General features: G+C 40.0%; 2 protein-coding genes across 7 annotated transcripts in view; one reads left to right on the forward strand and one right to left on the reverse strand.

Annotated features, from left to right (window-relative positions):
* slc39a10 (solute carrier family 39 member 10) lies at nucleotides 1–26,776 on the forward strand. 6 transcript variants are annotated; one of them, XM_058081269.2, is made up of 11 exons: nucleotides 1–159; nucleotides 6,830–6,871; nucleotides 9,982–11,033; nucleotides 11,160–11,337; nucleotides 18,073–18,248; nucleotides 18,559–18,717; nucleotides 18,876–18,984; nucleotides 19,055–19,354; nucleotides 21,520–21,600; nucleotides 23,908–24,098; nucleotides 24,209–26,776. In XM_058081269.2, exons 3-11 carry the CDS (start codon nucleotides 10,002–10,004, stop codon nucleotides 24,359–24,361), a joined length of 2,379 nt encoding a protein of 792 aa, XP_057937252.2. In that variant the 5' UTR covers nucleotides 1–159; nucleotides 6,830–6,871; nucleotides 9,982–10,001; the 3' UTR covers nucleotides 24,362–26,776. The 6 variants fall into 6 exon arrangements, with proteins under 6 accessions (XP_057937252.2, XP_057937254.2, XP_057937253.2 ...); XM_058081271.2 differs by lacking the exon at nucleotides 1–159 and adding an exon at nucleotides 219–436; XM_058081270.2 differs by lacking the exon at nucleotides 1–159 and adding an exon at nucleotides 2,687–3,577.
* dnah7 (dynein, axonemal, heavy chain 7) overlaps nucleotides 26,209–27,633 on the reverse strand; it is a 70,849-nt gene continuing 69,424 nt past the window's right edge. Inside the window, exon 66 of the mRNA XM_058081264.2 lies at nucleotides 26,209–27,056. Coding sequence (XP_057937247.2) covers nucleotides 26,850–27,056 — 207 coding nt within the window. The 3' untranslated portion in view covers nucleotides 26,209–26,849. The remainder of the gene's footprint in view (nucleotides 27,057–27,633) is intronic.

Consider the following 27,633-nt stretch of genomic DNA (forward strand, 5'->3'; position numbering starts at 1 on the left):
GCGTAAGCAGTTGCTCCTCCTTTTTTGTGATTTTAAGGATAATGCGTAGAAAGCATTGGTGAATGAGTTGTCTGCGTGACGCATGACGTAAATTACGCGGATTTTTTTTTTTTTTTTTGGTACCGAGCGGAGAGGGGATGCACACGGCACTCGAGTGAGGTAACTACATAAAAACGCATTTACTCTTCATACACTCCCACAACATGGACCCGAGCTGCCTTCCACGCGCTCAGACTACAATTCAGCACTTGTTGAACGTTGACTTTAAAACAATATGTTAAAGACTGTCCTCGTCGAGGTCTATTATTGTATGCTCATTTCCTGTATGTCGTCAGCTAGCTAATGTTAGCCAGTTGAAGTGTTGTATTGTTTTTGGAAGCTGTGGTTTTCCAGTGCTAGCAAGGTGCTAACACTGCCATCAGAGAGGCAGGATGAGGTAGCCTTTTTGGTGTGAGCTGGACGACTGTTCCGTTTGCTGGTTTTCATCTTTTACCTTGAAAATTGGCCATTATTGTTGTCAATCACAGCGTTAATCACGCTGCATGTGCCGAGACTCTTCCACCGTATATCCTCACCGCGTGCAAGATGGAACATATGGATGCGTTGTGTAGATGCGCAGTCACAGTGAATCAAGTTTGGCTTTTATTTTACGTCCTCTTGGGAAGCTTTAAGTGGGGATTTGGTGTGTGTTGGCTGCCATGGCACGGGCACATGCTCGGGCACCATGAAACATCGTTAATGTATGTGACTGTGAAGGCGTAAATAGTCCTTCATACTTTAGCCATCCGTTTTGTTTACCGCTTGTCATGAAGTGCATTTGATTTTGGTTCGTATTAACGGTGGCCAAACATTTTACGTTCTAATTTGGGTAGCCGGATGCATTTGCATATGCTTGTAATGGACAGTGCTGGAGAGAGTAATGAATTTATTTTTTTGGGAGCACATTTGGAGAGTGACCCACAACTGCACCCGCTGCTCGTTGAGAATGGCAATACTGCAATGTCAGTCTCTATTGGAAAGCCTATGATTTGTCATTGGTAATGTTTTTTGTCAAGTATTTAGATTTTCCACTTTATTCGGTGATCCTTGAACACAGCAATTATGTTCTGTAAGTAGGGGTGTCACATGACTTTACGAGATAGGATCTTCAAGATGACGTGATTTTAACATGACATTGATGAAAAGTATAATGAAAATATAGTACTACACATTAGGGATGTCCCGATCCACATGTTTTGGTTTGTGACCAGATCTGGCACATTATGTTATCATCAGTCATATTAGGCTCACAGAATAAAGGTGAATAATTGAGTTCAAGAAGTTGCAACCCCATTTTTATAACTTTTATTAAATATCTATATTTGTATTATACTGTATATATTTTAATAGTATTGATACTTGGCCCATCATTATTGGAAAAATTACCAGTTGACATTATAGTTTACATAATATTGTCACAATGTAATGGATTACTCTTGCAAACAAAGGTCCAGTTATACGAAATCCGATGTTTGTCCTTGTTTGGTTATAAAAGAGCTATCTTTAAAAAAAATTACTGTTATGAAGAAATCACAAATGACTTTAATACAAAAATAACGCTACACTATACTGCAGATTATGGAATTCTGATTATGACTATATTTCACTCCATTGTATTGTTTTCGACCGGGGTGTCCAAACATTTTCCTATGAGAGTGCACCTAGAAGCTTCATAGAACAGGCTTGGATGGTTTGAGACCTCTTGTCAGTCATAGATACTTTATAGTCTCTTTGTAAAATAGTGGACCCTCATTAGGAGCAATGCAAGCCAAAATAACAAAAATTAGGAGGAAAAAGACGCCTGCAAAGCCCAATGGCACAGCTCCCATGTGGTAATGACCAAGGAGTCCATCGACACAAATGAGCCAGTATGCAGAATTTGTTCAAAAGTGGTGGAAACATACTATAAAAGGCAACAAAAGGAACTTTCCATCTGAAACACACCTGACCCAGTTTTTGCATCTGGGGAAGAAAACTGCACACCGACAATCACAAACACTCAGTGAAGAAAGATTGAGTGAGTATGTACATCTCAAAGTTCACTGCATCTCAGAGTATGTCATAGTGGTCATATTTACTTCCTCCACATTTATAGTAATACACAAATGTTGAAACAAATCCTGTTACTGTTGTTTCTGGGTTATTTTAGAGGTTTGCCACCTTTCTTCAGTAAAGGTTTCTTTTTGCTAATCACTTAAATAGCTGGTAAACATCAACCAGCCTGGTGTGTTCATTTTATTTCACACACTATCTGTAGTCTGTCACATATAGCAACATTCCCACACTTTGTTGCCAGCAACAGACACAGTAGGTTTGTGCCTGTGTGTATGTTCCAGTTTACTAGAATCTGTTTGATCAAACTAATGCTGTGTAATATGACAGCCCAGCAACAAAGACTCACTTCAGGAGGATTACAATGTTTTGTTAATTTTAAATCTCAAGAAATATTTTATTAGAAGAAATTCCTTAAATTCTTTACAAAGTGAACTATTAACTGTTCTCACTCCATTATAGCTTCTGTGCATTAATTCATTAATATTTATAATCAATGCAACTATATTTTATTGATAAACACCCTTCAAAGCATCCAAGGACACTTTAGTTAAAAGCATCAAATAAATAATGGTATAAAACAATGGATAATTACAAATACAATGTAGAGTAATACAAAAAACAAACAATAAATGCAGTAAAACAGAATACCCCAGTTTGAAAAGGTGAGTTTTGACAAGTGAAAATGTGAATTGCATCAATGTGGAGTTCCAAAGGCAGGAGGCAGCGCTGCTAAAGGCAGGAAGATGTAGTCACCCATGCAATTTCAACTGCATATGTAAGCTATTTTTAATTACACTTTTTTTAATGACAATTTTCTTTATGCAGACCTGCGGCAAATGGTGCTCTTATTTTGAAGGATTGTCACGGACGTGTGTTCCGTGTGTATTTATGGCAAATACGAGCTGTGTTCAAAAATAAATACAACCTGCGTGCCATCATTGGCCACTGTAAACTGTAAACTAAGCTAACCTTTGCGAGCTTCCATTCACGCTCTGTAAGAAGTGATTTATCGCCATTTCAACCTGTTTAGGTCGTGAGGGGGTTCTTCAGTGTGTTTAATGATTTCATACCACGTTAACCGAACTGCCAAGCAAATACTTCCACACATGATGGTTCCTTCTCCTCACGATGAGAGCATCTGAGTCGTCAATTCGGCTTGTTTACGTTTCTAAAAAATATCACCCAACTCAATTTGGGTTAAATTGCTAAATGTAAGAACAGTCATATTAGGGGAATAACTATTAACTAATTTCTTTTTGTTCTTTTGTAAGGTCAAGTACTAAACCCTGCATAATGCCATGGAAAATTAAAGTATACATGAATACCTACAGTCAGTAACTGGTCATGTGACTCCTCTTCTCTGACTGGAGCGCGCACACACACACACACTGTACACACATCCAAAGTTGAGCCTCTGAACCTCAAAACATTTAGCAGTCTTACCTTGGCTCAAGAACATTTGGTTGCCGTGTTTTGAGAGGAGGTAAGGGCTGCTTCCTGCTGTTGTTTTTTTCTCAAAGTCATATTTAATTTGAGTTCATCCTTGCTTAAGTATTCCTTATTTGCCTTATATCCCACTCCGAGTGAAGAAACTTAATTCCTCATGATAGAACATCATCAATGCACCTGTGTCTGGCCGAAGTGATATGTTATGAACTACAGATTCTACCTCATCCATCATCATGTTCAGTTATTTCTGTTGTTTATAGTTGTAATAATAAGAGGATAGGGCCAGATTTATTGTATCCCCTTACATTTCCCGATTTGTCTGCTGTTTTCTTGAGACCTGCTGGTGGATGAGCCCATGAGTGTTAAGCTGTGACAGCTTGACCTCACATACAGGTTTTCTAGTTTATATTTTTGAAGCGTGTATAACCAATGTATACTTGTTAAGTGAGAACTGTGTTTTTTTGCCATTTACCTTGAAACTTTACTCATTACTCATTTACTCATAACAAAGTCAATCAGTAACATTTTATTGTATATCTTGACTAAAACATACCATATTCTACATGAGCTAATAGAGATGTTTATCCTACTGACTGAACGAATATTTAAATATTGGCACTAATCAAAATATTAGGTAATCACAAATCGATTAGATCATGGTGTGCAGTTGCAGGATTGATGGATCTGAACATTGAGTAATACTTCAGTGGAATCTTTTTTTGTAAGCCCCGGTTTTCGAAAAAACAATTACACATCTTGGTTTTTGTACAATGTGGGTGTGTCATGAGAAAAATTATTCAGTTTTTGTATGTTTTCTTTTGTTTATTGTCAGACCTTTTGGAATGGATTAATGACAGAAATTATAATTGTACACATCTGGGGGGTGGTTTTGAATTGGGTGAAACACTTATTTATGAACAGGAAGCAATTTCTCATCCTATTTTTCAACAGCTAACCTTAAGCTCAAAGCAAGCGACCTGATCCCAAGAAATATAAAAACAACATTTAAAATATCACAATATGGAGTGAAAATGTTGTCCAAAACAGTTTGTCCAGCGTTTCTGAATGTTTCAGGTCCATTATTGTCAGTATTGGTTCTATGAAGAAATATAAAGTGCTAGTTCCGATTTGATGTACATTTATTCCACCAAGAATGGCTCAAATAAAACATTCAGGGCTCCAAATTCATATGGCATTCATTCCCATGATGAGGGTAAATAAACATCTGACCAGAACTCGACCTTGTGATGTTGTTTTGCATTGAATGGATGACACGATGAATGCTCTCACCTGCAGGCTTTTTGGGATAGGCCTTAGGATACAGAAGAGGGTCCCATGGGTTTAAAGAATTCATGATAAATGTCAGCCATTTATCATCAGTCTCTTGCATCATGTAATTGGACAGATAAGCATTGTCCTCTCAGAGTTAAACATCTGATGCGCTATGAATGAGATCTCAGTGGTTGCTCACATTCTTAAATATCTGTTTTTGTTTTTGTTTTTTTTTTTAAAATCTGAAGAACAACATGTTTTTAGTCCCCCACAGTACTATGAACTATATTGACATATCAGGATTTTAGAACTTGAGGAACGGAAGCTGGAAACTCAGTTGTGCTCTTCAAATGTTTATCAAAGAAAAAGTACAATTAAACTTGCATTTTCTTTTTAAAATAGAATAAATTTTATACTTTTTTTCTTGTGGTTCTCTGCGGTCCCATGCGTGGCACTGACATGAGAAAACATTTTTGGTCATGTGAGAATCATATGAAGCAGCTCAGAGGCTGAAAGTCAGCTATTTAATTTGCGAGAAATGTTGTCATCACTGACCCGGAAAAGACATGGGATTTTTTTTCCCATGTTGAGCAATGTTCAAAAATGAAGGGAAAAGAAAAAAAACTCGAACTGAAGCAATAGGCTGACTGAAAATTTGAAAATACAGTAGTGTGAAAAAGTCCATGTTTGTCACTCTTAAATGTTTCATATCATCAAACAAATTTAAATATTAGCCAATGACAACACAACTGAACACAAAGAGATGTTTGTAAATGAAATCATTATTAAAGAAGCAGCAAAACAGCCCCTGACCATCACATTACCACCAACATTTTACTCTTGGTATAATGTTCTTTTTTGAAATGTGGCGTTACCTTGACACCAGATGTAATCTCGTCAGACCACCTAGTATTGTCCAGGGCTGACCAATGTGACTAACTCACTCGCATACGCATGTAGAAATTAGACTTTAGACTGGCACATGATATGTGAATTTTTGTGTAGTATGCCAGGCTTTGTATGATACATTCATATTCATATGATAGACATATTCATCCATTCATATGATAGTCGTACACAGTCCCAACTAGATGTGGGGCTTATTATGATGGCACTGTGTTTTTATGTAAGAGTCCACATGTGTGTTACTGTATAATCTAAGAATTTTTTTTTATTTAGGAACACCTGTTCTCCTTGTGAAAAGGCTAAGCATACAAGCCCTGTTTTCACAAAGGTCTTCAGGATCATCAAGAGGTTTTCGGGCAAATTTGGGACAACCCTTAATGTTCTTTTGTTGTTCAGAGGTTTTAGTTTTAGAACTGCAAGCTGTTTTTGCCCAATGTCTTTATTAATATGGGTTCATAAACACTGACCTACACCGACGCAAGTGAGGCCTGCAGTTCTTTGGATGTTGTTGTGGGGTCTTTTGTGACCTCTGGCTGAGACATTGCTGCGCTCTTGGTGTAATTTTGGTTGGCTGGCTACTGGAAAGCTTCACCACTGTTCCATGTTTTTGCCATTTGTTAATAGCTCCCACTGTGCCTCACAACCGTAATGAGGATAAGCTATATAGAAAATGGATGGATGGATGTGGTTTGCTGGAGTCCAAAGCTTTACAAATGGCCGTATAACATTTTCCAGACTGATAGCTCTCAATTATTTCTCCCTTGTTAATAAAACGCTTAATTTAAACATGGTACAGTAGTGAACCTTTCCAGGAGTGGCCACCAGCCAAAAGTACCCCAGGACACTTTTGCAAAATATCTCTTCACCAGAAATTAATTAAGCCTCACGTTCAGCCATTAAAACAGTTTTTGTTTGCCTTTGTTGATTAACATGTTTACTTACCCCCATTAAGTGTGTATCACTTGCAGTATGTATTTATTTATTTATTTTTAGAGGGGTACTTTCGAACCTGCTTTGCTTTTAAAGGAACAAATAAATAAATGCAACGACTTCATTCCAATTACCCAGTGAAGTATAAATATTAATCTGTGTCCACTTTTTTTTTCAGAGTGCAGGTTTCAGCATCAAGATTGGGGCCAAACATATTAACGTGAGTTACCAAATTATTTATTATTATTATTTTTATTGTTATTTTTCTTGTGACATTTTCTTTTCTTTTTCCACATTAATTATTTACAAATAGTATACTTTACAATTGCCAAGGCTTGATTCACAATGAGTAATGAACATCCTATTTGAAGGGCTCTCACATGTCATGTATTATGACACAACAGGCATTGTCTTCAGTCCTAATGTTATCCTCACACTTAGTCACTGCCAGCTATGACTACTACTTTTTATTTTAATGTTTTCTTTTGTTGTCAACTTTTCTCAGCCTTCTTCAAAAGTGTTCACTAAGTTCCACTTGGTGAACACAAAAACCTTAATTTTACTTTTTAACCTTACCTAAACCTTTAATTTTTAACTTAATTTCTCTTCACATGTAAATATTGTTTATTGTTCCCTCTTTAAGTTAAAGCACAACAAAGGCTGTAATCAGGAAAACAGAGTATGCTCTGTGACAGGCTAGAGGGTGTGATCTTAAAATAGGACATGGTTTTATCCTATCCTATCCTATCAGCAGTGAGGTTCATAGGTCGACACTGTCTCGTGTTTATAAACACAGTAGATAGCCGTGAAGTAGGTTTTGAACTGCCCTCAATCTGAAATCTTTCGTCAGAGCACCATCACGCTTAATTTCACACATCTCATTCAAGGGCCAACAGAGGTAAGTCGCCCTGCTTCAATTTTCTTCATGCAATTTCAAATATGAATGAAGTCACAGCTCCGAAATCAATTTCACCGAGTATGCATTTAACAGGTGTGTTATTCCTTTCCATGACTCAATTTATTTATATATTTATTTAATTTAGAGCTTATCCAATTTATAGAAGATAACCTCTCAGCGGCAATTCTTGGAAGAAATATATATATCATGAATTTCTACAGTTTTACTCCTGTTACACAAACTCGTAATTATGTTATATTGGGAGGAAGAAGTCAGTAACCAGCAGTTGACCAGTAGTAGTTGATAAACTGATGTCATCTGCAAGTTGATGAAGAATAAACAAAGCCACAGACTTTCAGATTGTGTGTAAACTTTTAGCAGCAGATATTAAAAACAAGTTGGGAATTGTGCTTTTCAAGTTACTTTGACAACTGTGTCCATGCCAGCATCTGTAATCTGACCAAAATCATATTCTCTCTCGTGGCACTTATACTTGTCGTAAATTCAGTATAAACTTGGCAAACAAGGCCAGTGGCTTTATTTATATTTTTTAGCTGCCTCATCTTTGCTTTGTGCCAAGAATGTTTCTGATCTGACCCCAGATTGAGCCCACTCTCATCCGCACTCCCAGCATTTATGCATCCACTACCCTCAGGCTTCACAAGGGATCTTATGAGGATCATTTGACTCCAGTGATATTGCTGCTTTGGGCTTTTTGGAGTGGGGAGAACAAGTAATTTGTTGCACATTTCTCTCAAGGGTATGCCGTGTTCCATAAGGCTTATCTCTTTTTTTTTTTTATTATTAAGCATGTAATTCTTAGAGCAAGGCAGTGATGTAGAGCAGGGGTGGACCACGTTGGGTTAAAACATTTGGTCCGGGGGGAGGCCATGCATATCGATGCACATGCACACTATTTCAAGGGATAGTTCTGAATTTTTGACATGAAGTTGTATGACGCCCCCATAAGCAGTGAAGTCCATCAACAGTGACTCACTCCCCACTTCGTGTCCTGAGCTGAGTTGTGGTTGGGTTTCGGTGATGAGGAAAGTAGTTCCAGCTTGTTGCTAGGGACAGTTAAGTAACAAGTTTGGCTTCTCAGAACAATATGTGTTCGAAAGAATAATACATTTATCACAAAATGCCTAGTAGAAAAAATCAGACCTCACAAATCGCTTGGCGTTATTTTCTCTGCCGTTGTATCACTTTGTAATATACAAAGCACAGCTACATGTTGCACTGTGACACACAGACAGAGCCATGTGACACACAAAACTATAGAAGAAGAGTTGGTTCTACAAATAGAGTGTTCTAGTTCTAGTTTGAAATATTTAGATTTTATCTTGGTTTCTTATCAAAGCTCACTTCTGGTCACGGCGATGGATCTGTGATGTCATAGTTTGTGATATAGAACAGCAGTTCGGCCGTCATACAAAAGCAACAAGCTGGCGTTTTCAGATTTTGTTAATCTGTAAACAAGTTTAAATATACAGTTTCAGGGCACCTAGAACTGTCCTTCCGTGTGGATGAGAGCCTGGAATGGTGTTTTGACCTGAAAACGTTTCCGATAGCCCCAAAGAGACACATGTACATTACTCAAGAATGTGGGATTTACAATATGAATTACAAAACATTTTTACTGGGGGTGTCTTAGAATAGTTGACAATCCGATTTGGAGACGTCTGATTCAACTATCAATCTTGCAGTTCAATCGTATAATTGATCCTATGATTATTGTATGATGATCGTATGATCAAGATTGTACCATTTTGTCTACACGGAGGGTGACTGTGGCTGCTGCTGACCATACATTTTTACAAAAAGCATATTTTGATTACAAAATTATGCTTAATTTGTGTTGACTCCAGAAAGTAATGTGCAACTTGTCAGCAGCCTTTAAGCTGTAGTTTTATATCCCTACAGTGTTTATTTGTTTATCAGAGTGTTTTAGCCTTTTTGTTTGAGGTAGAAAAAAAAACAAATGATATTTTTATTTGTAGGGGTTGCCGTTAGCTGTCACCAAACAAAAAACTATTAGTGAACTACGGACAAAATGTAATTAATAAGACTTACAATGAAAATTCTTTGTCGAAGACAGTCCTAATTATTATGTTATCGACACATACACACAGTGCATGTTCCCCTTAGTAACCTGCTTTAGCTATTTGAGCAGCAGCTCATTGACCCCCGGACATGAACTGCGGGAGCCGTCAGAAGGTAAAGAGAAAGAAACCTATAATATAGAAGCTTAAGAAATCACAGCACAAATCAGGTGCATCAGTAGCACTATAAAAATGAAAGATGAAGATGAAAATGAAGACAGTAGTATTTTTCTTTGAAATTCATCAGATGCATCCACTCATAAAATAAATAATGGCCTTGTGGATTTGATTACTATTTTATACTCATATAATTTTGTAATGTTTTGACAGGAAATCAGAAGTTGAGGACAATGCAAGTCCACATGCACACAAGATTTTGTTTCCTGTGTGTGCTCACCTTCCTCTACCATCAGTCGAGCCACAGTCATGGAGACGGGCATCATCAGCACCATGGTCATCACCATGTCAACCACACCCACAACGACCTTCAGATTTCTGAGGCTCCATATGTGAGAAAATCTTCTCCGACTGCAGAGCCTGCAATTCCTGAGAGGGCATCTTTAGAGGAGGAGCAGCAATTCTACATCCAGCAGCTATTCAGGCGTTATGGCCAGAAAGACCAGCTAGATTTTCACGGATTTCAGAATCTCCTTCTTAGCTTGGGTCTGGGTGAAGTGAAGGTGGTAGGCATGGCTCATGACGACCTTGGTCATGACCATGTAGCTCATCTAGATATTCTTGATGTGCAGGAAGGATTTCACTCACACAGTGAAGGACACGGACATGGGCATCCACATCACAAACCCAGCTCCCACGATCCACACACAGAACAAGATCACACAGGGTGCAGCCAACAGACCACTGCGTCACCTTCTGGTGCATCAAAAGAACACCTCCATAAACACCATCATGATCATGATCATAATCATAACCACAATCACCTACATGATGGAGAACATAATCATCATCATGCCAAGGAAGAAGAGAATGGGTATTCTGATATACATATGAGTGACAAACCCAACCTTGTGCAAACGCAAATCAGCACAGCTATTGCTCCCACGACCCAAGACCAGCCCTCTTCTGGCCAACTTGACTTATCTCATGGCAATCAAGAGATGCACTCTTTTCCTACTCCCACAGACACCAAGCCCAAGAAGCTACGAAAGCCAGGAAGGGTCAGAGGACAACGTGGGCAAAACAAAACGGTTTCACCTCTCACAACATTGTCTAATAACAATGACCATAAACACAGTCATGATCATGGCCACAGCCACTCTCATAAACATAAAAGAGAAGCACCAGGGGGGCCTGACGCCCCAACAGTCCCAGGCCCTGATTTGTCTGGACATGCAAGTGGCTTGTTTCATCAGCATGAGGAGGTATGCACTCTTGTGTCTTCATAAATAATACGTTTAATGCTGTTATGTGATTATCAGTAATTGCCTACTCCTTGTCTGAATTATTTGTACTTTTATTTTAAATCAACATGCAATGTCTGCTCACAGTGTTTGAACCTGACTCAGCTCCTCAACTACTATGGGCTGAGTCCCGATTCCCTCATCTCACCAAACCAGTTCGCCTATCTGTGTCCTGCCCTGCTGTACCAGATAGATAGTCGAGTGTGCATCCGCCATTACCACCAGATGGATGTGGAACAGGAAGCTTTAGACAGTGTCAGTACTGGTAAGAAGCCAAGCATCTAATTGACTCAACTCATATGGTACTCATGAATTCACTATAAAAACAGAAAACCTGCAGGTAGCAACAAGGATAAAACGGTTTTCTACAAAGTACTGTTTTTCCTTATTTTGAAGAGAAAAAGCAATCAAATCAAACTTTCACCTCATTATTAGGGGTTTTATTCGCTCTATCAACTTAAACAAACAGTATATTCTATTCTCTTGACAAGAATAGGTTGTTTCTATTTGAATAGGGTCCGATCGATATGGATTTTCATTTGGAGCTGAACTAGTTGGCTCATTAGTTTGCTAATGGTTGAAGCCATGGCTGTCTCTTGTGTCTTTGCAGTGATCCTGTAGCCTATGCGTAATGGTTGAGTAATGTGGTACATAATGGCAATATGTGGTACATAAATTACATAAAGGTACATAAACTTATATTTTAAATAAATTAAATACAAGGCCAAATTGACATATAAGCACATATAGCCTGAGATTATTCACCAAGCAGAAAAGCACAGCAGTACAGACGCTGTCTGCGCAGACTGCAATGTTTGTTTATTGGCCACTGGGGGCCCCATGAATTTCTTGCTTTGAGCCCCCAAGGACACTTGCCCCGCCACTAAATGCACAACGACCCATTCCAGTGCATACCCCTTAAGGAAATCTGCGTACCCCACTTTGAGAACGCAGGCCGTAACCAACCCCAAGCTAAAACTCAACTTTGAAACCTCGACATCACTTAACACATGTTTTGTCCTTGTCTTAAACAGCCTATTTTCTCTGATTATGTCTAAACTATAGGTTATTTCATGTCTGGAGGGCTCTAATAAGGTAAAAAAAAAATCAAAGAAAAATGTGATACCTCTCTGTGATATTCATATTCATATAAAAGCTCTAACTCAGAGGGTTAGATAACAACACCCTTAACTTATCAGCTTGCTATCACATTTGCATCATTTTACATTTGTTCAAATTATGATTTGTTTAACAGGCGATACAAAGCTGTTCTTGAGTAGGAGGCATTTTTATCTAGTTCTTTTGATGTTAAACCAGACATATAACGTCCAACCCCAAAATATTGTGTGTCCGACATAAGTGTATGTCATTGTGATAAGTGAAATGAATTAGGAAAGAGAGGTTTGTTCAACCTCTTTTCATTTTCATATACTGAAAAGCTGAGAGGATCATCTTTTATTAACCTCATTTTAAGCTATACTGAGCACTGATGAAAACTCACCAGTGCATAAATTGTAAATCAACGTAAATTTAAAAAACAATTACCGTCATGGAAAAAATTATTAGACCACCTTTGTTTGTTCAATTTCTTGTTCATTTCAACGCTCGGTACAACGATGGGTACCTTTGTTTGGACAAATATAATAGTGACAACAAAAATAGCTCACAAATGTTACATTTTTTGGCATTCTTGGAAGAACTGATTTTTCTTATCAAGAAACCCATGGAAGTTGCTAGAGCTCATAAACTTTCATTTCATCATTATTTGTCCAAGCAAATGTACCTTTTTAATTGTACCAGCCATTAAAACAGATCAATAAACTGAAAAACTAGGGTGGTCTCATAATTTTGACTGTTTATTTATCTATTGAAAGACCAAGTTTATAAGGAGTTTTCTTAAACATATTTTATTTTCAACTTCCAAGTGCAGGTGAATTTACACATAGAGTCACCACAACCCTGGTGAGGTTAAGCAGCCTAAATTTTTACCCAGTATCAGCTCGGAAATGAAATCAATGCTATTTCACCGATCACACTGCAGGAAAATGTGAGTGAAGCATGCTTTTGTGCATGCACGTCACTTTTCAGACACTTTGCGTACATATTAACATGTTACATTTGTGTGGTAATGTGAACTATTACATAAGAATCTGATTTTGTTGTTATTTGGTTTCACATTGCACGTTTTAAAACCAAGAACTAAAAAGGAACACCACCAGCCAGCATCAATAGTGCTTTAAAAGAACAGCCTGAACAAATGTCTATTTGTCACAATTCAAAGTTACTCTGTTTTAAAAAAAAAGTGTTTTTTCATCAATCTGCACACAATTGTTTTGTGACGTAACATCACAATATTGAACCGAATAGCATTGATAAAATCCATGAAATCAAGTGATTACAGCAACACACAACATGACACACTAATGGGCAGAAGTGCTGACAAGTGGAAGATGAGGCAATGGAAAATCAGTTGCGTTATTTAGTGTGCACAATAGATTTAATTTGGGCACAATACAATAACTGTGATGTGTACTTTAAATAAAATGGCGTCTTAACACACTGTTATTCATAGCACAATATACCACACGAGTATACACACAGATCTTACTGTCTGTTTGAAGGAGCACAATGCAAACAATTTTTTGTCATTAAAAACGCTTTCTCTTCTGGATGTATAGTGCCTGTGTGTGTGTGTGTGTGTGTGTGTGTGTATGTATGTGCCTAAGAGAGCACTGTGGTACTACCAAAAGTGATAAAATGGAAATGGCATGAACAATTCAAAAGGCCACGAATAGCTCCTCATTAGTGGGAAAACCGCCCGTGGGAGGCTCTGATATACCAAGATTCATCCATAGGCATCACCACAAGATGTGGCAGTACCTTCCATTTACCACCTGCCGGGATCCGTAGGGGAGCGCAGAAAATTTGCAGGTGTTTTTCACTGGTTTCGAAATCCCATTCTTTTTGTGCTGTGCCAATTAGGAGTGCATAAGTTTGAACACTGCACCATTTTTCTGAGACATGGTTCACAGGAAAGTCATAATTGGAGAGAGGAAACAGACCACTGGGTCCCATCTTTTCTTTGCCAACGTCAACTACCACCTCATCACAGCCCACTGCTAAAATTACACACATAAAGTACATAAAAGATGCCATTGGCACAAATGCATATTGATAATATGACTGAAGTTTATATAAGGTGCATTGATTGTAGACTTGCCGTTATGTACTGCAGTCAACTTTAGCCTCTTGGCTTTTAAAGGCAGAGTAAAATGGTGGTAACAATAAAATGAGGAAGTGAGGGTTATAGATTTTTTTTTTATCTGTGCATTCAGTTTTTACTTTTAACAATGAGGCTCACTGATAAAAGTGTAGATGTTGTGTGCTGGTCTCATAGGATTATCTTTTACAGAAAACAGAACTTTGGCAGAAAGAGTTTTTTTTCTAAACTACATACACACTGAAATCTTACTGATCATCTATTGCAATTACTGAATAGTTTTGGCCCCTCCTGTTTGTATTTACAATAGAGCTCCACTTTTTGTGGGGTTATGTTCCACACCTACCAGCAAATAGCAGAAATAAAGACAGTTGTAAAGACTGTTAGATTAGATTCAGCTCCAGAACCCGTGCTCTTGGATGGCCATTATTCACTGATGACGGAAACTAACAAGCTGAATGCACATTCCAGGTTTAAACCCTAAATTTGTCTAACACACCTACTAATTGTATTTAAAGTACAAAATGTACAAGTACTCACCACTAATGAATGACAATATAGATTATGGAAGAACAGATGGAATCCGAGTCACAGTGTGTCCAATCATAGCACACAACTATGGTGTGTTCACGGACTGCCGAACAAAATGCGTCATCCCAGCGGTTGCTGCAAAAACTGAGCTTAAAACAATATCTAACAATAACAATACCTAATGTTTACATTTTGATACCAATAACTTCCTGATTCTCAAAGCTGATAACCAGGAACTTATTTATATCTATTGTTATTTACATTTCTAACAAAGTTGGTGTAGATTTGTCCTTGCAAAATATCATAACATCACTGCAAAACATAAAAAATTTACAGCTGCTCAAAAGTACAAACTGTGGCGATGGGAGAAGATCCTGTGCGTTTTTTTGCAGCTGGCTTTAGAGCAGCTTCTTTGATGGTGCAGGGGTCTGCATGGGCTTTAGAGGCCCGTTGTGGCAATGCTGGCGTTTTGGGTGCGAGTGGGGTTGTGTGTGTGTATGTTTGTCCCCCTCCTTGTAGAAGTGTGTTAGGTGTGGCTTGTTATCGTTGTTGTTGTTCAAACTGTACAACAAGCAATTTGGTAATGCTAAAGTTATAATGAAAGTCATCACAAATAGCAACAGTGTGCATATCAAACCCATTGTGATCGCTCCCGCTTTATTACAGAATCACCAGCGAATGTCACAAGTGAGAAGTATCATTGACTATTTCAGACAATGAGTCTTTGATTGCATTTTGATTTAGTGTGATTGAGGTAACGTACAGTAAATGTATGTCTGCATATATATATATCTGTATAAATGTCTAATCTGCCATTGTTTTCTCACAAGCAACGACAAAGAAAGCTAAGCAGAGCTGCAGTAGCAGCATGCAGCTCATCACACATCCTCACATCACCTCCCAGTCACAGAAGGCATCAAAGCAAAGTGGATTTGTTTTATTGACATTTGTTAGTCCTTCCTGTTGGGGCTCCAGACCTTGGTCAGGGGCTGATTTCTGTAATGTTGGAGCTTAGGGATTTCCATTCACTTGTAGAAATAAGAGTGCATTGATTTGGGTTGTGCTTTTCTGTGTGAAACTTTTCTTGCAATGCCCGCAGGCGCTGTTGTTCTTTTGCATGAGACAGGGCAGCCCACCAAAACCAGCTGCCTTGTAGACTGGGGTTTAGGTTTACTGTCAGTCTTGGTTCTTGGGGTATTTCGACCAAAGCGTGTCAGACCTTTAATTGTATGTTAAGGCACATAGGAACTGTTTTAATTTGTGAAAAAATGCACATATCAATTAACTGATACTTTCATGGCTTGCCATGTTGCTGTGTGCTTTGCATTGCCAACAAGAAAACACAAGGCTATGTTAACCTGTGGAGACAGGCATTCTCAACATTCTCTGAATTGTAATGGCACGTGGCTTTGTGATCAATACACAAACATTATGGCCTCTTTTGCTTCTGCTCTTCCCGCCATAATGGGTTCATGCCTGTTATGTGAGTGGGGACATCTGCCGTGGGAAACGTTTCTTAATCCTGCAGCTGGTTAATGGGACAATGACAGCTTGATTCGATCTCTCTAAAGACCACTCTGTCAGGCATAAGACATGTTTCACATCATCTAGTCACAAACTTCCCCACCTGGGGTCCATTAGATGTGGAGAGGCGATGTGTCTGCCAGTGTGATTTTAACAGTTATTAGATATTTCTCCTCCTCAGCTCTGTGTTTACTCGAGATTTATCTTAGGGCGTTCCAACACAAGGCCATTCGTACTGTGCTGGACTTAGGTGTGATTCCCACCTCCCTCCTGGCTCCCGCTGGGCTGTGCTCACGCTGAGCATTCCTGCTTCAGCCCGTTACCCTGCTGTATTACTGCAGTTTCCATGACTTTTATTCTGAGTTCTTCTGATTATTGTTATTGAGGAAGGTGGCAGCTGTTTTTAATTACTTTCAAAAAGAATGATCGCTCTATTAAAGACACAGCTTTGACTTTTATATTATTTTGAATCATTCTATGTATTTAAGTTGTGAAATGTGTCAGTTATCACTGACTCTATCGATCGATCGAAGGAGATTCTTCAATAATCCCTGCGAGGAAATTCAGGTATCTCTCATAGCTCTCTGGACGTTGACTTGAAAGTCTAGGCATTTCACTCAATGGCTAGTGCTCTTGACTCTCATTCTGCGGATGTTGGTTTGAGCTGGCTGAACCAGGCAGGTTACATTGGTGCTATGGTCCGGATGAGAGTGAGTTTAATGGATGCCAGCTGGTTCAGTTTTGTGAGAGTACTTTGGTTAACCTTCCTACCGTACAGTGGCAGCCTGTTGTTTTGTATAAACCTCTAGGCCAGGGGCGTCCAAACTTTCTTCTCAGTGAGGGCAGCATATGGTAAAATCAAAGGATGTCTTGTTTAATTGTATGTTTAAAAGGTACAGAAAGCCGATTTAAGGAAAAAAAGCCACAGGCCCACTCTCGGGACACCCCTGCTCTCGTCCTGATTATAAGATGGCCTTTTGTCTGTTTTTCTCAGGAAAAATATACTTTTATTCAGGTCAATATGGTATACATAATGTGGATTTTACGTCATGATATTAATTAATGAATTAATTCTAGCCATTTCATTTGAGTTCTGTTCTTTGTTTCCATCATGGTGCTTTTTTCCTGTTGTTTCTCCAGTCTCCTGGCAGTAAGGTGTGCATTACATGCGCAGTGTGTTTCAGTCAATAAAAAGCCTATAGCCAAATGTCACTGGTGAAGAATCCAGCTTCGGTTTAGCAAACACACCATCACTGGTGTGACATTGAATTTCATACTACATTAAGCATTTTGTCCTCTGTGACCAAATAGTCATAAACTTTTTCGCTTTGGCCTTGTGCTGTTTTGACAGTTTAAATGATAGCGCACCTTCCTCACGCAGCTCTGCCTTGTGTCTTCCATCAACATCCCAGCAAGTAGGAATTTGCTGAAGTGTCACTTTAAGTTTCCTACTTTAGGCCATGTGTCATCACAAGGACATTTGGATCAAAAACCCTACAAGAAATACTTTTTTGCTAACACTTTTTAACACGAGTATAAGGAGGAACTCACTCAGCCAACAAAAAAGTGAGGTTGAAGTTTCCGCTGTTTGTGATCTGCTGTTGACAATCTTAATACCAAGTTAAATTTTTAAATAAATTGTATCAGCTTAGACCTGTTCTTTTTTTCGATGGACTCAAATACATAATAGTTACGTCCAATCTGCTTTATTCTCTCTGTCTCCAGTTTGGACTTGGGTGTGGGGCTTCGTGTCCATCACCATCATCAGCCTCCTATCTCTTTTGGGTGTTGTTCTTGTCCCCATCCTCAACCAGTCCTGCTTCAAGTTCCTTCTCACCTTTCTTGTGGCCCTGGCTGTGGGCACGCTCAGCGGAGACGCTCTCCTTCATCTACTGCCTCATGTGAGTTTAAGACAATTAGAGTCTGAAATAAGCCACATCTGTGCCATACTGCAACACAAAAGCATTAGTGCTTAAAAGAGCTCCCATCATTTCAATTAGTGGAATTTAATGTTCAGCATAATTAATTTGATGTGACAAAACCCGAAATATACAACAGCCACATACATTTTTTTCATAAGAAATAATGCAAATATGATTAATCCGTTCCGGACACCGTTTAGTTGTTCAGTGGGTCCATGCATGGTGCAACTGGATGAGTGTGCTTTATGTCTCTATCTCCCAACCTTTCACTGTCTTGTCCTGTCAATAGTCTCAAGGGCAGCATGACCACAGCAGCACGAGCCATGGCACCGATCTGGCGACTGATTTTGATGGAGTGTGGAAAGGCTTGACAGCATTGGCTGGCATTTACCTTCTCTTCATTATTGAGCACTGTATCGGCATGTTTAAGCACTACAGGGATCAACGGGTGAGCAAAACTGCACCTAGTAGCTAGCTAAGATTAATTACATCCTTATTGCTGCCAGGTTCAGAGGGACATTTTGGATGCACAATTTAAGCTTTGAATTCATAGTTGCTGTAAGATGTCATTCACCCATTAAGAATGTATGTGCTTCTACTTGGAAGGGCATAAAGAAAGTGTGTGAAGAGGGCCAGATTGGCAGGAAGTTGTCAGATCATAAATTAAATCACCACTCAGATGCAGAGTGGGTTCACTTGAAGGCGCTGGGTGATGGTGAGTAGTTTTCAGTCAGACTTTCCCTCCACTAAGTCAAAAGCCACATTTGACATCTGGATTCTTTTAGGTGCTGATAGCAGTTCCGTTCCCTGTGACAATGATCACAATGAAACACAGCTCACAGAGCTTCAGATACCTTCACACTCTCCCACCAACAAGACGCCACTGAAAGCTCCAAACCCCAACAAGCGTTCACCCACTAAGGTGAACGGACGCAAGGCCAAGGACCACAGTCATGGACATGGCCACTCCCATGGTGGGAACTGCCACTCGGATCAGGAGATGAAGGACGCTGGTATTGCCAGCATTGCCTGGATGGTCATCATGGGTGATGGCATGCATAACTTCAGCGATGGACTGGCCATCGGTAAGTAACAATGTTGATGTTGTTTTTCATTTATATTGTCAAGAGTAGGGATCCTCCGATCTATCGGCTACCAATCAATACCAACCGATTTCTGTAAACATGTGATCGGCATATGCCAATAAAAAACGATGGGGCGTGCAAAGGCAAACCCTACAGTACATCCATGCTGTGTCACATAGGGTTGCCAACACTCGTATTGAGCTGAAAACGGATCTGCATTGCCTCGAGAATAGTCTGTTAAACCTCATGGATTCAGTTTGACATCTTGACATAGGCTACGCCAATCCATGCCCTTATCAAACTTATTGCCGTTCAACTTATCTTGCATCTTTGTTTACACGTTTGCCTAGCTGTCACTGGCAGGAGTTAGCTACTGTAGCTCGCCAGCTAGAGTTAACGCCTATCTTCTCGTCTTCACACTCCAAATGTGACTTATCAGAGTTTCATTGTTTTTCATTTAAAACAAACAAGCAATGCGGTTCATTTGGAGCTCATTTTGTCCCACAGATAAGCCACAACGTTCATGGGAAGCATAGTAACTTTAAGTGTCGCTGAACAATTGTGCTCTCTTGTTATCATTATACTAATTGTGAGGTTGTTTAATGAACATTAACACAAAATGTGTCCAGCCTTATGATGATAATAATACTATGGTCTATCGTCTTCATCCGGCCCACCTGGCATTTCCAAATTCCTTTTGCAATATGTAGCTTGTACAAAAGCGATCCACAAACCAACACAGCACGTCAACACACACGACATACAAAGCAACCTACCCATTGCACCATGTGGGCATACAAATAAATATATGTGCACAAAACCCATATATCCTGCCGCAAGGCATGCAGGCTAGCTTGTGGTACTCATTGCACCAACATTTTGGTGCAGTGCTTCTCAAGTAGTGGGGCAAATAACGTTGGAAAGGCGTCAGGCTTCAGCAACAGTTTGTCGGCTAGTCCAGCTGCATACTGGCACATTTTCACAGATTAAAATATATATTTTTTTTCTGGTAGGGAATCAGGAACTCCCACCACTTGTGCCTGATGGTGGCGTCGTTAGGAATTTTAAACAACTGTAGCTTTACTTTACACCAAAAGACACACTTCCTGAGAGCCGTTGTTGACAATGTACAGTAAACACAGAAACAGAGCTTAGGGCAGGGCGGGGGAAGCAAAGCTTGGGGGCGGGCACAGACAGTATCTGGCATACAGCCACGCCCATGAGGAAGCTTGCGTCTCTCTTCTCAATTCCAAATGCACGAACCTCATTATCTGAAACTTTGGCATCGTTTAACATGAGAATACAACAGTCTAACATTTATAGGTCAGAAAAGTGGAAAAAAGCAGAAAAGGTCCCCTTTTAAAGTGGTCAGTCAGTACACATGATTCTATTTTCAGTGTTCAGTTTCCATTTTCATAATTCCATCAGTCCAGCTGCAAGCAAATATATATTGTTCTAAATATTAAAAACGGCTTGTAGTGATGGCATAATTGTACTGATACACCGGCTTGAGAAAGAGAAGATCTGCATTGTTATTGCCATGGTGAGCACAGATTACCTGCTTTAGTCATATGATTGCCGCTGTGCCAGAAATGCTTTTTATCTGAAACACAAAGCATCCGTTTATGTTGTTTCTAAGACAAACAACATCTTCAGATCTATGCTGTTAATTGGACGGTGATAATTTGGTATGTGGTACATGGTCACCTGACGTCTGTTTTTTATTGTTGCATCTTCATACAATCAGTCAATATATATTTCCAAACAAAACACATTTTGGGCCACAAAAAAAGCACTTGGCAGACCAGATCTAGCCCTTGGACTGCGAGTGCCCTCAGTTACTAACATATCTGAACTATTTCACTTTTGTATTTTGTATTAAACATGTTCAAATGAATTATTAAATGTCCCTGCAGTTTGTTGTAACCCTGGAGTATGTTTGTCTCCATCATTCCAATTCAGATGTTACACAAAACAGCTTCAGAATCTGAAATGTCCTTGAAATGTACATTCAGATCAGAGGTTGTATCATTAAAAGTTAATACACACACAAAGTTAGTGTTATGTATGTGCTCTGTGAACATTGTGTAAAGTTGTTTCTTTCTCCAAGGATTCAGATTTGCCTTCCAGATCTCTCTGACACTGTGAACCTTTCCCCTCTTCAGGCGCTGCGTTCAGTGCAAACCTCACAGGAGGCATCAGTACTTCAGTGGCTGTTTTCTGCCACGAACTACCTCATGAACTTGGTAAGTGCTGCTCACAGAGACAAACCATAAAATATAAACAAAACATGTCATGTTCTTGCACCAGCGACTGCACACATCACTTGTTTAGCGAGCAGAACAAAAGGGACACTACCTCATGTGAAACCGCTTTCCCTCTTGAACTTGAATCCAGGTAGGTCTCGTGACCGGATTGCACCATGAAACCTTTTTAAAACGCCCCCGTGTTGCTCTCTTCACTGTAGGAAAATTGATTTCGTCTGACAGCACTCAAGTGGCTTGTCAAAGCAAAGAGAGGCTGAAGCACCGTACTTGTTGTTCAGCGCAACCGTGAATCAAAAACAGCACAGGTGCCACAGCCATCATTTGCATTTAGTTTGTACTCTCAGAGGGCCAATCTCACTCTGCAACAGTAAACATTTTTGTTCCAAGCTGCGCTTTTTATGCCACAGTACTGTCCTCTTCCACTCTGTGTACACTGAGAGGAAAAGTTGGCAACGGTAACAGTGCTGTGTGTCCAATCATGCATGATTAGTAATCTTGTGCAGCAGTTTTTAGTCATTAGTAGTGTCAACTCCAGTAGGTTTTTTTTTCTCTTAATGAACCGTAACTCTTCAAGCTTCTGTAGAGTGGTGAAATAGGGACGCAGCCGAGGTAAACAGTGGTTCTACAGTGCATACCGTAATTGGCCATTTAATTAGCTGCACGATGCTTATAGAGCAGCCAACTCTTCCGGATTCTATGGAAAGCTCCCAGGAATTGCCCTTGTCTAGCGGCAACAATTAGTTGATGATTAATAGATGGCCCAATTAATCAACAACTGTTTTAGTATTTGATGAATCGTTTATTTCAATATGTAAATATCCTCTGATTTCGTTCTGTCTGATTTCTTTAGGCATTTCGAAAATCAGACCGAGGTCTGTCTTGGACCAAGCCGATTTTATTATTATGATTATTATTATTGATTAATCTGAAGCTTGCTTTGATTAATCAACAAAGAAAATATTTGTTAGTGGCAGCCCTAAAACAAACAGGTTACTGTCAGCCGCACCCACACCAGAACAACTGCTGATCCCTTGCCGACTTCTTCCACTGCAGACACGCTAGCCTGTTAGCTTCAACACGCTAGCCTGTTAGCTTCAACTGAGCCTCTGTGGCTCTGCTCCGCCCCTCCCCCCTCCTTTTTGCACGCATGAGGGAGATACAGCTCAAATCCAGTCTATATCGATATCAATTATATGGTTGAGTTTGATATTGTGCTTAAAGCAAATGTTTATTTTTAAAATACTGATATCGCCCGGCCCTATGCTCTACATAAAGATGCTCAAGGCAATAAGTAAGATTGCCAGGAGAGGTTCCACTCAGAACCGACCTTGTTATGGTCGACCAAAGACGTTAAGTGCAGGTGCTCGGTGTCATATCCAGAGGTTGTGTTAGTGTCCATAATAAAATATTTGTGGATATGTGAGGGGTATACTCACTTTTGGGAGATAGTATGAATTGGTACTGCAGTACACACCTGCCCTAAGACGTGTAGCCATTGGCTATTAAGCCAGCATGCTGGGAGACACGGGTTCCATTGTCAGATGCCCCACAAACCTTTAGTTCTGGTCCCGTGTTATTTCTCATTTCCATGAATCCAGATGGTAAGACTGCGCTATCAAAAGTCCTTGTCTCAAGCAGATTGCAGAGTTCAGCCTCTCTCCCCTATCTCCTGTTTAGCCTTTTTAAGGGATCACCGCATGACGCCTGTCATACAGAGCTGGCAGTTTGACAAGCACACCCTTTGGCTCCTTGTGAACAGAAAAGGCGTGCCCGACTGGCAGCTGGAAGGCAAAGATGATGATCATGAGGGTTCTTTAACCACCTGGAGTGAAGCTAATTGGCAACGAGGGCCAATTTTAATTGCAGTAGATGAGGTGACGGCGGGCGTGTCGGAGTGCGGCAGGGTTTGGAAGCAAGGAGGTGGGGGAGAGGGAGTTCATTGAGCTTTGATTGATGGCTGACAACAGAGAGGTAATTTATTCATGGCAGTAATTAGCAGGGAAAAGAGGCCACTTGTCACACGCGGGGAGGAAATGTAGGCCGTCGCCTTTTTCATATTCATCTCGCTCCAAATCCAGAGTGTTTCCGCTGAGAATTGCGCCGCTTCTTCGCCTCCAGCCTGGCAAGGACTGAAGAGGGTTCGGCTCACGTGTGTAATCACGAGCGCATTAGCGGGAAGGTTGGGTGCGTTTGTTGGAGGGGACACGCGACCGTTTTGATGGCAGCTCCTGTTGGCAGGCAAACATCTTTGCATGCACGAGAATGAAACACGCTCTGTGTTTCCAGGTGACTTTGCGGTGCTGCTGAAAGCGGGCATGACGGTGAAGCAGGCCATTGTCTACAATCTGCTCTCAGCCCTGATGGCGTACGTTGGCATGCTGATTGGCACCACTGTGGGCCAGTACACAGACAATGTCACCAGCTGGATCTTTGCCATCACAGCTGGCATGTTCCTCTACGTGGCTCTGGTCGATATGGTAAGCTGTCCACCTGCACTCCGCAGCCTAACGTCCCTCCCTTGGCCTCCTCCGTAAGCCACTCGGCAACATCTCCTGTGCTAACTTTCTCATCCCTTTCTTCTTTGTAGCTGCCAGAAATGCTTCATGGAGACAGCGAGGAACACAAGCGTTGCCAGTTGGGTCACTTTGTCCTGCAGAATCTGGGCATGCTGACCGGGTTTGGCATCATGCTGCTTATCGCCATTTTTGAAGACCGCATTGTTTTCGATTTTGGCTTTTAGCAACAGACGGAGAGACGAGAGTGTAGGGTTTAGTATTGTTCTCCTTGGCCTTAACCTATGCGACATAAGGCCTGGTCTGACTTGCATTGTGAGTCGCTTTAACAACCCGTGCCTCTATTCCAAAAGCCCAGTGCGTACATATCTCATGACTATGTCACGTTTACACACGCTCTTCCTTACATGCATGTTGTCGTCATGCTGTGCTGTATCTTGTACATGTGTGGTGTATTCTACCCCACCACCATCATCGTCATCATCATCATCATCCCGATGGCGCATGTGTCAAAGCCAAGCCCAGCCCACTGGAGCAGCACCACAGCTGCACCTACCGCCGTCAGAGTACGGCCTCCTTTGGAGAGCACAGAAGCACCAACAGGGGTTGGGGGAAAACGCAATAGCTCATCTAAATAAAACATGTTTTGGCAGCTCTTTACTGCTGTCAAAACAAGCAGGAAATTCAACCCTTCACTCTTTAGTTCATTTTTGGGCTCTGGTTACAGCGGGACCTGTTTGACAGCTTGTCCAAGTGGACCACGTAGTTAAAAAGTGCCCAACGTCGACATCGACTTACATTGTCAGCTGCTGTTGGGGGGGATTTTTCTGAAAAGTGGGTCTTTTTCCTTACTGCCAAATGAACGGATGCAAGGACCAATGTTTTGCTTAAGAAGTTTATCAAAAAAAAAAGTAAAAAAGCGTATCATTAGTATCAACTTAGTTCCTGACTGTTTTCCTTTTTTTTGATAAACTTGTGAATTTTCTTTTCATAATATTTTGACTTTATTCCCATAATAATATAACTTTTCCTCCAACGTAGTTTCCTCATGTTACTTTTTGTGCCCCAAAACATTAAAACATTTATTTTCAATATTTCAACTCTGCACTACTAATGTCACTTTTTTCCTCATTTTACATTCTCATAAGATTTTTACTTTTTCTCTGATTTTTTTTCATTTCTCCTTTTTTATTTGTCCAACTCTTTCAACTTTCTTGATTTTTTTCCCCTCATAACCATGACTTTATTCCCATTATTGTATTGTACAACTTTTTTCCATAAGCCAATTTTTTGTTTTGCCATAAATTTAAACTAAATGTTTTCTTAACTTTAACTTTGTTACTACATTTATGTTATTTTTCTTCATTTAATTTATGCAGATTTTTCTTTTTAAGTATTTTTTTAGGTGTCTGTGGACACGCTTGGTTTTGGACATCATGTGTTGTACTAACTTAAAGATCGTCAATTAAAAATTACCGTGTAAATGTTTCACAAATGAATTTCAACAAACTGCCATAGGATAGGAAATATTACGTAAATGTCGACTCAAACGGGTTCCGCTGTACACAAAACCACTGCCTCTAACCAGCACCCTAAGACACCAGATGCCAAGTACTTTGAAGTTAGCAATGACGGGGACTAAACATGACTGTTGTTGTTTACAAGATATGCAAGCGACACGGTTCAGTACAGTAAATCTGATGCTTGTGCTGCATCTCATCAGACAAAACTACACTCAAGGGTGTTGCGTCATGCGGGCATATCTACTTTTTACGTTCATGTACTGTAATTGCACAAAGGATTCACGGTGCCGTTGAAAAGAATCATTTTTTCCTGTAAGTCCCTTTTGATTAATGACAATCATGCTGCCTTCAACGATAAAAACATTCCTCACATTTGAAGGCGAACTTAAGACCCGATGATCAGACTTGGCAGCCTACTTAGACGTGACCAGTGGCTGGTGCTTGACTCCTAGCTTCCTCCTCCATTGACATTCCATGGGCTGTTCTGCTGCTCACCAGCTAAGCTACGTCACCTGGCTTCAGCCGCTGGAACACAAGTGTTTGTTTGTTTGTGTGTGTGTGTGTGTGTGTGTGTGCACGCGCAAGCATTTATCCTGTTGCTGACAACATTGCCAGTCACATGGAGCTCCCGTGAATGATCTTACTGTAGCATGAGCATCTGGTACATGCGTAGTGTTAACTGTCAAATTGTTTGTACTGCCAAGTTAGAATGTTGACAAACTTTATTACTATTTTTTTTTTTCGCCTTTTTACTGTGAAATGGTGAACACTTGGTGTGACAGAATCACCTGATTCTTTGTGATTAATCTAAAGGACACAGAATGTAGTCATCTTTCTCAAGTCTGTTCAAACACCAAATGCATTTTTATCACATAGTTTCGGGTAAACTGTAGCTTATTTTGTTTTAATCTTTTTTTTGGTTGGTTGTTTACATTTTTTGTAAACTGTATTCTTTGAAAAATAATGAGTAAAATGAAGGTCAACAATCCCATGTGTTGTGAAATGCAACATTTTGCTGTTTCCATGACATTTGCCTCCTTTAAAAATTAACAATAAAAATTAATAATTAACAAAAATCTCTCATCTGTGAGCATTTGGCAACATGTTTGAATTGTGACACAATCTATTGACACAATTTAAAGACAAAGAAAGAGACCAAGCATCTGTGATGGCATGTAATGAAATAACTGACTTAAGAACTAAGCTGGCAAAGAAGTGCAACGCCACGTCTGATCCAGTGCTCCGCAGGCACATCAGAGTTGAGCGTCATGGCGATGACATAGTTGGTGGAGTGACCGGTGGTAGACAGAGTGCCTCGCCGCTCGCTGGTCTTATAGACGGGCGATAAATAGCACATCCTTTCTGCAATGTCCAGACGCTTCATCGGCTTCAACCACATCTGGCAAGAAATGGAAGTGAAGAGTCCAAAAAAAAGAAAAAAGTGAGTGCTGATAGGTACATGATAAGCAGTGATGGTAATCAGCTGTATGGTAGCTAAGCCTGGCTCTAGGGTAACATGCGGATTTCACATTGATTTCACTGTACTTTACAAATATGTATTTCAAATTGCAGGCTTTTAAAATGTCCAAAATCCTTTTAAAATCTCATAAAAATATCATAAATCCGATGTTGAAAGGCCTTAAAGCTTATGCACTTTGTGAGTGCGGCGCTCCTTGGATTTTCCTTCATGGCTTGACAAAGCCAGAGGCAGTATTCCCAATAAGGTATACACAAATGTAAATCCAATAAATCCGTTGCATGCACACAAAAATATTAAATACTGGATGGAACTTATTGTTGATGCAGACTTCCCCTACATCATCAACACTGAATTCAATAGCGTTTCTCACCTTCTTTATCTATTTGACACTCGCAACTTTCTTTGGCTCCATGAGGGTTAGTTAGCATTTTTACTCAAAGTATGCACGGATAGTGAGTTGGTCGCTTAATCGCACGGAATCATACAAGCATTCCGA

Source organism: Doryrhamphus excisus, linkage group LG12, assembly GCF_037039965.1.
Source record: "Doryrhamphus excisus strain RoL-2023G ecotype Guam linkage group LG12, RoL_Dexc_Guam_v1.1, whole genome shotgun sequence".
Classification (NCBI taxonomy): domain Eukaryota; kingdom Metazoa; phylum Chordata; class Actinopteri; order Syngnathiformes; family Syngnathidae; genus Doryrhamphus; species Doryrhamphus excisus.

Bases quoted from the DNA above. Each gene is read 5' to 3' on its own strand.
- slc39a10 (XM_058081269.2), top strand. From the start codon at position 10,002: ATGCAAGTCCACATGCACACAAGATTTTGTTTCCTGTGTGTGCTCACC. The intron at 19,355-21,519 runs GTAAGTAACAAT...TCCCCTCTTCAG, and splicing joins CAGCGATGGACTGGCCATCG to GCGCTGCGTTCAGTGCAAAC. The intron at 21,601-23,907 runs GTAAGTGCTGCT...CTGTGTTTCCAG, and splicing joins CGAACTACCTCATGAACTTG to GTGACTTTGCGGTGCTGCTG.